Source organism: Numenius arquata, chromosome 2, assembly GCF_964106895.1.
Source record: "Numenius arquata chromosome 2, bNumArq3.hap1.1, whole genome shotgun sequence".
Lineage (NCBI taxonomy): Eukaryota > Metazoa > Chordata > Aves > Charadriiformes > Scolopacidae > Numenius > Numenius arquata.
This window is the reverse complement of record NC_133577.1, coordinates 90912787-90925000: the sequence shown is the minus strand read 5'-3', so window position 1 is coordinate 90925000 and position 12214 is coordinate 90912787. Positions and strand designations below refer to the sequence as shown.

The 12214-nt window shown below is 46.5% G+C and overlaps 1 protein-coding gene across 2 annotated transcripts in view; it reads right to left on the bottom strand.

Annotated features, from left to right (window-relative positions):
- NAP1L1 (nucleosome assembly protein 1 like 1) overlaps positions 1–2466 on the bottom strand; it is a 35026-nt gene extending 32560 nt beyond the window's left edge. The window contains exon 1 of one of the 2 annotated variants that reach the window (XM_074169005.1): positions 2315–2466. Coding sequence is in view for 1 of the 2 variants with exons in the window: in XM_074169004.1 (XP_074025105.1) it covers positions 1466–1528 (63 nt within the window). In the remaining variant the exon portion in view is untranslated. Of the gene's footprint in view, positions 1–1465; positions 1802–2314 lie in introns of those variants that run through there. The other variant, XM_074169004.1, reaches the window with a different exon arrangement.
- Positions 2467–12214: the final 9748 nt, after the last annotated feature.

Genomic DNA, 12214 nt, shown 5'->3' with positions numbered 1-12214 from the left:
CACAAGGAGCATTACTGTGCTGTACACACCCAACACTACAGCAGATCCAGCGCTTTTGGCACTTCCTGTAACACTGCATGGATGCAGCACGCTTCCAGCAATCCCAACACTCACGTCCTAGTCCTGTGAATGTCAGGAAAGGACCAGAGGCCCTGAAAAACACCAGATCTACCACTTGTGCATAAGATCCTCATTCTACAATCTTCTGTCCTCAGACACCAGAGCACATGATATGCAAGACATGCCACAAAATACAGAAAAGGGAGAGTGAAGGGAGACTGCTAGTATAGACCCCTCTCACAGGACTAAGTGGGCCACACAAACAGAAGTTCAGGTATCAATGGCCTATTCTAAGCACTTATATCAACATTTTAAGAAGCCCTGAGTGGTCTAAACTTTTGTCTGGTACAGAGGCATACAAGTCACTCAAATTTCAGTGTATGTAAATTTCAAATTCTATTTTGCCCTAAGAAGTGAGATAACTTCTGGATTTACAAGGGACTGGAAGCCATTCAGCTTGCTTCAATCCAACAACAGTGCCTTTCTCATCCTTTAAGGAGTTTACCATTGTAAAAGGGGCACAGTAGGAAGCTCAGTTAAAACAAGCTACTAACAAGCTACTAACAAGCTACTAACAAGCTACTAACAAGCTACTAACAAGCTACTAACAAGCTACTAACAAGCTACTAACAAGCTACTAACAAGCTACTAACAAGCTACTAACAAGCTACTAACAAGCTACTAACAAGCTACTAACAAGCTACTAACAAGCTACTAACAAGCTACTAACAAGCTACTAACAAGCTACTAACAAGCTACTAACAAGCTACTAACAAGCTACTAACAAGCATTTTTGTCAGAAGGTACCCACAGTTGTACACAGCTTTAAGCCTTAGTTCTTTTATTTCATGATTGAAATGAAAAATAATCAGGTATTAGCTCCTCTCCGATTAATGTCACATCCACCAGCAGGAGTCACATCCCAATGGTAGGGATGAACAACTTGTCACACACTGCACACTCAGTGCTCACTTCTCTTACCTTCCTCAAAGGAGTTAGAACATGAAATGCTAAGTGTATCTCCGTAGGGCTTCAAACACCAAATGGACATGCACAAAACTGCAGCGTGCTGGGACATAAATTGTGGAAGATGTTGCCATATTACTACTATACCACAGTCACTTGGGGAAAAAAAAAAAAAGTTTGTGTTTTCTTCTGCAAGCAAGTGGGGAAGGTTTGGTATTAAATATTGAAAGCCGCATAAGTATTGGCAGTGTAAGTCCCCTAAATAACCAATATGGAGTAAATGGAATATGTTTTATATGCAGATAGATAGAGACGAACAATAAACACAAGCCAGTACTTCCAGTTGTAGTTACTAGATCTTTCAGGTAGTTTCTTAGTCTTCCTTAGTGACAGACACCTCCTGTATCTGCTACTGTAGACACTGGGTGCATCCACCTACCATCAGGACAGCAAAGGCCTCATTTGGGTGACACCAGCCAACATGCCCCCAGAGCAGCGACATTCAACATGTTCAACAGTCCAGCAAACCGAAAAAAAAAAAAAAAAAGCTCTTTCCTAAAGGCAGGAAGCAAGAGTCGCCCGTCCCCTAGCCGAGTCTCTGGGTCCCCCTGCCAGCAGCCAGCAGCACAGCACGCCCCGGCCGCGGCTCCCCACACGCCAGCGGCAACAAGGCGCGGGAGCCAGCACAAGGCCACGCCGCCCTGCCGCCCCCCGTCCCCTCCGCCATGTGCGCATCCGCCGCCCGCCCGGCACCCAGCCCCTTCCCGCCTCCCTCACCGCGGACGGCCGGACAGACGGACACATAGACACGCACCCGCTCCTCCCCGTGCGGCGTTCCGGCCCCGACGCCCCCCCGCCCCGCTGCCCGCCGCCGCCTCCTGGCGCGCCCCGCCAGCCCCGCTCCTTCCCCACGTGTTGCCGGCCCGACCCGCCTCCCCTCAGCGCCGGCCCGCGCCGCGCGGGCCCGGCCTAGCCCAGTCTGGCCCCTCCGCGGGGCGCGGCGGCGGGAGAGGGTGGTGGGTTAAACCGGGCGGCGGGCAGCGCTCCCCGCCGCGGGGCCGGGATCGTAACGGCGCCGCTACCCCGCGGGGAAAGCTCGGTGCGTGTCCCCCCCGCCGCCCCACCGGCCGAGGGGCCCCGCTAGGCCAGCCCGGCCCCTGCGGCCTCCCCGCCCGACAGCGGGAGCCAAGCACCGCCCGTCCGGTCCCCCCCGTCCCGGTCCGATTCCCCCCCCGCCCCATTCCACGGCCGCGGCCCCGGTGGCGGCGGCGCGCGCCCCGCCCGGTACCTGCGCGGGCCGGGACCGGCGGTGACTCAGGAGCGAGGAGGAGGAGGCGCCGCGCGGCTCGAGCGGTAGAAAAGACCCGAGCTCCCGCCGCTCGCGCTCATATAGAATTAACGTCACCACGTAACACCCCCCCCCCTTACCCCTCCCCCGCGCGCCCCGCGTCTCCTGGCAACGCGCGCGCGCGCCGCTCGCCCCGCCTCGGGCGCGCGCCGGCCCGTTGGCCCAGGCCGTTGGGGCCCGCCCGGCCGCCCTTCCCCCGCTGGGCCGGTGCCGCCGCGCCGGGACGGGAAGGCCCGGTAGTGTTCGTCCCCCGGGACGTGCGTCCTCTCACGTAGCTGTGGCTGACTGCTCGTCCCCGCCGAGGGGAAAGGCGCGCCGGTGCCCCGCTCCTGGGTGGCGGCCTGACCGCAAAGCCGGCGGGCCTGGCGTGAACCGTGCCACATGCCCCAGAGCTGTTCCCCCCGCTCGGTGGGCCACAGCATGGCACAGAAAAGCGCCTCCTGCCCGGCGGGAGGATGGCGAGGACGGACCTGCTGGGGAGTCGGTGGGTAATGCTACCCTGACCACTCTAGTGTTGCTTTTAACCTGAGCTGAGGCGGTTTCTTAAGGCACCAGAGCAAAAATAGCAGCAGTCTCTTCAAGTAGGTACAGACTTACTCAAGCTCTGTTCGCAAAGGCTACAGGTACCACAAAACCACAGTCGGCACCACCTCACCTGAAAAGTCCGGGCTGAAAACCCTGGTGGTTCAAATGCTGTTTCATCAGAGTTTCGATTGTACCTGCCTTAGCCAGGGTGGACAGCCAGAGGCAGCAACAGCTTCAGCCCTCCCATTTTAACTTGCCATACTTGCCTGCCAGAGACCTAAGCAGCCTGGTTTCCTACAAATGTCTCTCATGCCTGACTGCAAGCTCCAAATGAAACCTTTCATACAACTAATTCCTTCCTAGGGTTTCTCTTCCATGCACTTGGTCTTGAGTAATCGGGTGGAGCACACTTGGAGAAGACATCTGTGATCTACACTAGACTTAGAGAAATGTAAATGTCTTTTAGACTTTTAGCTCCTCTTGGCTGGAATGAGCCCATGATTTCAAATATTAGAGGCAGGTGGGATGGACAAGACACGCCGTATGATGGCGTAAGAGCTGTTTACGGTGGTTACTTAGAAGATATTTAGTGTGTATTCTCTACATTTTACTAAATTCTTGCATCTACTTGTCTAAAGAAATCTGCAGTCTAAATATAGCTATTTAAATAATGGAAATGACAGCAGAAAACAAAAGAAGATGAAAAAGTGGTGGATCTGCCTACTATCTGCAAGGCAATCTATGTTAAGAACAAGCAAGGGATAAAGGGTCCTGTACTTCACTGCACAGTGCCACACCAGTTTTGTGCCAGTGCATGCCAGTAAAATCTCAGCCCTCAAAAGCTTTGTGGTAGAGAAATCCCATCTGCAAGACAGTGAGCTTAAGGATGCCCTATTCCCCAGCACACTGAATTGTGGGAGGTGGGCTTTTTTTATAACGTACAATTTAAAATAGCTGGAAATGGTGAAAGGGTAAGGAGGCAAAAAAAGGATCCAGGCAAAGGTTGCACAGTGTAGTCTGAGTGATAGGAATTAGGGAGAAACAAACAGGGATGGAGATGTTATGCGACTCTAAAATGAAAGTACCTGTAGCCCCCTTGTAACCCTCAGCTTTTAAAATTGTACTAGTTGCTAATTTTTTTATTTGTCCAAGGTGTCTAGTGCTTGGGAGTATGAAAAGAGCAGAGGTGTACAGAAAGCATTTGATAAAAATGAGCAATCGATTGTTTTTTATTGCAATACCAATTGCATGGTGTTGCAGGCATTCCCTTTATTCAATCAGCTGAAGTGGCAGTCATCTGTAAACAAGGGATTCACAAGGCAGCGGCTAGCCCTGCTTGTCCTTCCACACGCAGCCTGCCACCTCACCTCATGACATGCAGAACCCTGAGGCAAGACCCAGTGACCCCTATACAGGAGTGATGTACAGAAGAAAGGAGATGTGGTGCAGAAGCCGGCAGTGTTGAGCGGAGAGCGAACTAGTCAACAGCAGGGGCCAAGGAGTGGGGACAGGTCTAAGCTGGAAACTTAACTTCTAGGTTGAAGCCTTTTCATCCAAAATTCGCAGATGTCTTCTAGGGGTTTTGCATTAGTCGAGTAAGTGAACCCCTTCTCATGAGATGAAATAAAACCCAAGCCCTTACACCAGCGCTCTTTAGCAGTTTTTGAAGAATGACGGAAATGTTTTTCAATAAGAAGCAGTTTCTGTGAACAACTAAGTAGGAGAAGACAAGGAGGAGGACACAGGAACACCAGTCCTCCTTCCACATGGCACCACATGGCAAGCCTGTTTCTCACAATACCTGAATGGTATACACATGCAAACTTTCTAGTTTGGGTTGTTTTGCTGTCAAAATGGTTCAACTTATCCCAGCATCTGTGCAGTCGTGACAATAAGAAACTTTAAAGTTAGACTTGAGTTGAAATTAAGCCTGTATTTGAGCTTTAATGACCTGTTTATTTTTCTTTGCTTTGAATTTTCATCCTCCTCTGTGTTTCCCGTGCTTTAGAGCATGCTCTGCAACTTCTAGTTTCAAATCTGGCTGCATAGTTGGAGTACTGCCTTGGTATTGCACAGGAAGTCAAACTAACACCATTTTTTGAATAATGGGAATCAAATCACCTGAGAATGCATTAGATACTGGCACAGGTATATTTTCCTCATAAAAATGTGTTATTTTTCATAATATAACATCTTGAAGCTTTTTTAAAAGCCTGAAAACCTGTATGTAAGAAATGTGCAGATGTGGTCACTGAATGTGCAAAGAGACACAGTGTTTTCTCCAAGCTGGAAGAGTTTTGCTGAGAGACACTAGGAGAACTGCCCTATGGCACAGAAGCTAGGGCAAGTCTCCTGGGGACAGTGACTTGAGGTCAAATCACTGCTCCAAATCAGAGGAAGAAGAGTTTGAACCGGGTCACTCACATGCTAGTTGAGTGTCTTAATCGTGGAGCTGTTAAATATCAGGGAATCTGACCTCTCCCTTGAGTGCATAGGTCTTATCAGCTATCACTTTTGAGTCCTTCTCCCCGCAGCTTGCATCACTGACGTGCACGTTGGCTGTGGAGGGAGGCTGAGGCAGGGGCTGTCTCCAGGCAGAGGCCACGGGCTGGAGCCGTGGGCTCAGGGCCGGAGCACAGGCCTAGGTTTGTACATGGAGGGGGCTGAGGAAGGTCAAGCACTGAAGCTGTTGCAGAAAGCTAAGCTAGTATTTCTGTAACAGCCTGTTGCAACAAATGAGTTTGGCACTCACATGTGGGCTCAATCTTCCTAAGCACAGCATGCATTCTGCGTGCTGGAGCTGCATTCAGGCTACAGCTAAGCTAAAGCAACAGTGCTTTAGCTTAGCAAAATGTCTAGGTCATGGAGCTTGGCATGCTTACTTTGGATCATGAACTCCTCTGTGACAGGCAATTCATTGAACGTTTAAGCTGCTTTCAGTCCCTTTTGTACTCGAAATGCAAAAAGGTCCTTAGTATGGGCCTGGATCTGCTTACAGGAACACCTAGACACCCCTTCAGAGTACTAGGCATGCTTGGCACCTACCAAGTGCTCAGTTTTACAGGACTCGGTTCCGGCTCAGCACTGCAAACCGGTGATGTATGAAAAGCAATGACCACACATTCTCTTCTGTTCATAGCTGATTTCAAGTCAGCTCACCCCTGACTGTTTTCCAAAGTACTGATTGCCCAAGGTTACCCTCTCCTGAAATCTGTTGGCAGTGCTCCTCCTGTGAGCACTGAGTTACAATGAAGAATGATATGAGTGCTCCTTGTCTGCTTCTGTCTGTGGTAGCTGGCTGAGTGACAATCACTATGGAAGTTATCATCAGTTATCGAAAATGAGAACGCCCTCACTGAACTATTTACAGAGTAAAAAGCCCAAGGTTCCCCGAGTGCCACAAAGAGATGCCTTTTCCTCGGTACAGGTTCAAACCGTGATGAAATCCTGTGCGGAAGTACTGGGTTACCAGTACATAATGAAAACAGTGAATCCAGAGTATGCCTTTTAAAAGACTGAATTGCTTCCTTGTGGCAAAAACCAATTCTTTCAACTCGTACTGAGTGATTATTCCAAATTACGTGTCTAGCCAATGAATGATACAGTGCAGAGCTGTTGTTAGTTCTTCCACGTATTGTTTACTTTTTGAGGAACTACTTGTTTTCTAAAGGAAAGTACATCATCCCAGAAAGCAAGTCATAAACAGTGCCACAGACAGCATAGAAAGTTCTGCTGAACTATCACATGGAAAATCATGTAAATTCCCGAGTAGAGCTGAATGAACACCTCTCACAGATTTCTGTTTTGCATTTGCTTCTGCTTTTGTGAAATGAGAGCAAATTTTCCCTCAGGGAACACATTTGCAGACAGGGGTACCAGCAAACTAAAGAAATACAATATGTGTAATCTTTGACATACTGTAATCAAAGACAAAGAAAAATTACATGGTTTGGAAAAAGTGAAATGCTGAAATGTGATTATACATTTTTTTCACATAATAAACGTTCAACATCTTTCATTTCTCAATTTTTTTAACTCTCCAGGGACTAAATCATGACTCTTGTCTTACATTATAGAGATTGCTCATAGATACAGAAGGTATAAACCAAAAATAACAGGACAAAAAGACCCAGAACAAACACACAAAAAAACCAACCTAGGGGAGAGATGAAGAAAACAGGGATGCAGCGTGGAGTGATAAACTGGGGGAAAAAGTAAATTATACATGTGTATTGAAATGAATGAAGAAATTGATGTACAAGTGCTTTAGAGGTAGTACAGAAGTTAAAATCTCAAGTACAGTGCACTTGGTGCTTTTTAGGGTCATTGCTGGGGGTTAGAACTCACTGCAGGTTTTGGGGTTTTTTAATATTGCTGTGAAATAATTCTGTTGGAAAAAAAACAACTGTGCTAACTGAAATATCACTGTAGAATAGACTTTTTAAAGAAGCTGTATGTGGAAACTGATAAATTATTAAGTTATTATATTAGAACAAATCTTTTTATAATGCATATAAATCAGTTAAGTCATAAGAAAAAAAGACATTAAACAGAAAAAGCTGTATCTCTTGTAGTGCCTGTGGTTGTCCCTAATGTATCTAACTCTATCATGACAGTAAAACTATATACAGAGGCGTTGTTTCTAGTCTTGTTTCTAGTATTATCGGTCACTTCACATGATAAAATAAAATGCCATGAAACTTGGTAGTTATAGCCAAGGGTTTTGCTGTGGTCTTATAAGGATGTAAGTAATACATTGCCTAGAGGCTGCCCAGCTTTCTCATAGTTACCTTATACATGCAAGGAGGAAGCTTACTCCCTGAAACTACTCTGGTCCTTTGACCTTCACAGATTTAATGGTTTGGAGTTTGGTTTGATTTGGTTGGTTGTTTTTTTTCGCTGTAGCAGGGTGTACTAGCCACTGCCAGAACTCCCTCCTACTGCTAAAAACACCCACAGTAGCACCCCTGCCAGGGACAGGATATATATTCAGCCCCAGGACTGGGCAGGAAACGGTTCTGAGCCATATGAGAACACAGCATCCCAAATAGGGAGGAAAAGACAATAACCCCTTCTCATAGACTGTAATCCCTCCCTCCTCTTTTCTCCCCAAAAAATCACAGGTGGAGCAAATCCAAACATTCCATTTAGATCATCTGCAATTGTTTTGGTTTGACTTTTACCACTTCACTATGTCTTTACTAGCATTCATTCTAATTTTGTAATTTAAAATAATGATAAAGCTCAAATCATGCATTTTATTATGAAACCCTGGCAATTTTTGAACTTTTTGTCCCATGCACTTTTTTTGGGTTGAAACATTTGCTAAGACTAACTCTTTCGGATGAGCAATTTAATTTTCAGTGAATTGGCAATTACCAATTTAACCTCTGGCCTTGCCCTTTAAAAAACGTTCTCAGCAGCTCTAGCCAGAGTATGACCTGGCAGAAGAGAGCTAGTTCCTTTCTCCTTTGCAGCCTGATTTCTCCCCAGATGGTGAACCTTCAATAAGCACAGACATGGATATAGAGTACTTGCTTTTCTCAATACATTTTTCTAAAACTTTGTTTTCTTCAGCAACAGGAAGAACACTTTTGCCTGAAGGCAGGTACCTTGGCATCACATAGCAGTGCAGAATACGGGTGGAAAGAATTACAGAATCACAGAATCTTAGTGGTTGGAAGGGACCTTTGAGATCATCGAGTCCAACCACATTAAAAAAAAAAAAAAACAAAACACAAAAACACACAAACAAACAAAAAAACACAACACAAAACCAAACAAACAACAACACCCCCCCAAAAAAAAAAAAAAAAAAAAAAAAAAAAAAGCAAGCAGCATCCATCAACTAAACCCCACACACAACACCCCACCACAAACCAACAATCCCGGGCACTAGAGCATGCCCTGAAGAGCCACGTCTACACGTTTCTTAAATACCTCCAGGGATGGTGACTCCACCACCTCCCTGGGCAGGCTGTTCCAGTGCTTGACCACTCTCTCAGTAAAGTAATTCTTCCTAATATCTAATCTAAACCTCCCCTGCCGCAACTTCAGACCATTTCCTCTGGTCCTGTCGTTATTCCCTTGGGAGAAGAGGCCAACCCCCGCCTCTCTACAGTTTCCTTTCAGGTAGTTGCTTAATAATATTGCAGCTATTGACCTTCAGTAAGCAAAAAAAATATAAGGTTTTATATAACTTAGCATCTCAAAATTATAGTTCGAAACACAGTGTTTGAAGTGGCTGGCATTCAAAGACTAATCAGCCGCATAGCAAAAGCTGTTTAAATAATGTCAAAATAGGGGTATGAACAAGGTCTATTAAGTAAATTTGTAAGAAAAGGTGTATATTTAAAACTTTTTTGTAATGATCATTTTCTCTGTTTACTCCTTTACTGCTTCCACTGTGTCTTTGGCTTGGGGCTAGAGCTGAGAGGGAGAAAGAGGAAAGGGAAGGATATTATAGCTGAAGATCTTTGAGTTTGGGCCAACGGCTGCAGCATCTCACATTTTGTCTGCATGTTCCCAGATACAGTTTCTCAGGACAGTCTGTCAGGGACTGACACCCATTCTGTCCCCGAGGGCGTCTGGAAGAGTTCATACTGATGGGATTCTAAGATGCTCAAGTCCTGTTTACTGCAATAACCAAAGCAAACTTTTGATCGGAAAGATCCTGCTGGATATTAATATTGCTGCAATCCTTGAGCATGAAGGCCCCCATCTGCTGACCTTGTTATGGTTTGAAGAAGCCACAACAATTTATTGTCGTTTAGACAATTATTCTATCACCCAGTGACCCCTCCCCACCAAGGAAGGGGAAGCAGGAAAAAAGCAAGGAAACCTGAGGTTTGAAATATAAACATTTAATAGAATAAGACAAAGTAATTAATGTTACTAATACTAAAGAATCAGTATTGATCCTGATACTAATATAAAATATACGAGGATTATACTCAGCCAGTTCTATCAGCAGGAAGCTGTGTACTCCCTGCAGTGGACAGCAAATGTTAGACGCTGCGAGCACTACAGCTTCGGGAGGAAGGGAAGGGCTCAGGGGTCCAGCGCTGGGTCAAGAAGTTCTCAGGATCGCAGCTGAGGAGAAACTGCTCAGCAAACTTTCTAATTTATATTGAATGTGACATTCAGGGTGTGAAATAATTCCGTTGGCCAGCTCGTCGTCCCCGCACCTGGCCAGGCCTGAAAACACTGAGACCTTGAAACCCACATATCATAGCTGGCTATAAAGTAAACATTTCCACAAATTCAGACACTAGAGTCTTCTAAAAATGCAGTTTTCCCCTAGCATTAGAAGAGACCTTACTAAAAAGTAAAATTACTGAAAGAGAAATTAATCCTATCACTCAAACCAGGACAGACTGAACTGCTGTCTAAGGAGGTTTGCTGCTTGCTGGGGGCTCAGGTCTGGGATACTGTGGAGAGACTGATGTAGCATGTCCAGCCTTGCTACTCTTCCAGGTGACACGAATGCGGCTACCAGGGGAGACTTGGAATGTATTGAGCATGACTACATGACTCCAGGCAAGGGTGCAGGGGGCCAAATGGATCCTGTTGGTGAGGGGAAAAGTCTTCAAAAGGAATGGATGGATCCTTTGGACCAAGACCTGATTGCACAGCTGGTGTCAATGACAGGGATTTGTTTTTTATGACCATGGGCCCTTTGTGAGGATCAAAGACTGTTGGGAAGAGACTCCATCCCACCCAACTAACGGTGCAAAAGCAGGGCAAAAACATCTTTGCCAACAGGCTGGACAACCTGGTAAAGAGAGATTGAAACTGGGCGTGATGGGAAAGGGAAATGACAACCCACAGTCCAGTGAGGAAGTGGTGGACCATATTGGCAAGCAAAAGACGCAGGGTGGACAAGAGAGACCTTGAAACCAGCAGTACAGGACTGAAGGGGACCTCAAGCATATACACTCAAATAAGGAAGTGCCAAGAGAACAGCATTATGAGGGAAGCTCTCACATTTTTCCTGGGAAATCAGCACAGCTGTGTGCCTCTCTGAAATGCCTGTACACTAACGCATGCAGCACATGGATCAAAAAGGAGGAATTCGAGCAACATGTGCCATAGCTACTATCTTATTGGGGTGGCAGAGATGTAGCGTGATACCTCACATGGCTGGAGTGCTGCCACGGAGGGATCCAGGTACATTGGGTGTCCTTCAAGTAGAGGGAAGAGACAGAATTGCCCTTTATGTGAGAGCAGCAGGAATGTGTGGGGCTCTCCCTAGAGATGGATGATAAGCCAGTGGGGAGTTTACCGGGTAGGATTTGAGGGCAGACCAACAAGGGCAACATCATGGGTGCTAGCTATAGACTACCTGATTTAGAAAAAGTATATGAGGTACCTTCTTCAAACAACTGGAAGAAACCTCATGTTCACAGGCCCTGGTGAACACCAGGGAAGTTCACAGGGAACTTCAAACACCTCGATATCTGCTGGACAGACAGCACAGCAAGGCACAAGCAGTCCCAGAGTTTTCTGGAGTGCATTGATGATTACTTCCTGACATACATGATGAAAGAGCCAATGATGTGAGGCACTCTGCTGGACCTCATACTTACAAACAAGGAAGAACTGATCAGGGGTGTGAGGTAAGCAACCTCGTAAGGTAAGGCTGAGTTTGAGGTAGGCAACCAAGGTTGTGGGAGCAACCTTGGCTGCAGTAACTGTAAAATGGTTGAGTTCAGGATACTGATGGGATAGAGCAAGGCAAAATCAGGTTCACAACCCTGAACTGCAGGGCGGCAGATTTTGGCCTGCTCAGGGACCTACTTAGAGGGAATCCCATAGGAGATGGACCTGCAGAGAAGAGGGGTCCAGGTGAGTTTGATGATTTTTCAAGGACCACCTCCTCCAAGCTCAAAAGTAGTCCATTCTGCTGGAAGTCAAGCAAAGGTGGCAGGACATCTGCATGGATGGACAAGAAGCTCCTGACAAAACTCTGACATAAAAAGGAAGCATAACAAGAGGCGGGAGTAGGGACAAGTGACCTATGAGGAATATAGAAATACTGTCTGAGCATGCAGAAATAGCATTAGAAAAGCCAAAGCCCACCAGGATTTGAATCTATCAAGGGATATGAAAGGTCACCAGTTGGGCTTCTACAAGTATCTCAGCAAGAAGGGCCCAGTGCTGAATGGGACCAGGAAACCGTAACAATTGATAGAAATGGCCAAGATAGTCAGTGACTTCTTCGCCCAAATTTTCACAAATAAGACTTGCCTTCAGGAATTTCAGGTCCCTAAAAATAGGGGGAAAGTTTGGAGCAAGGAAGACTTATCCTTGGTG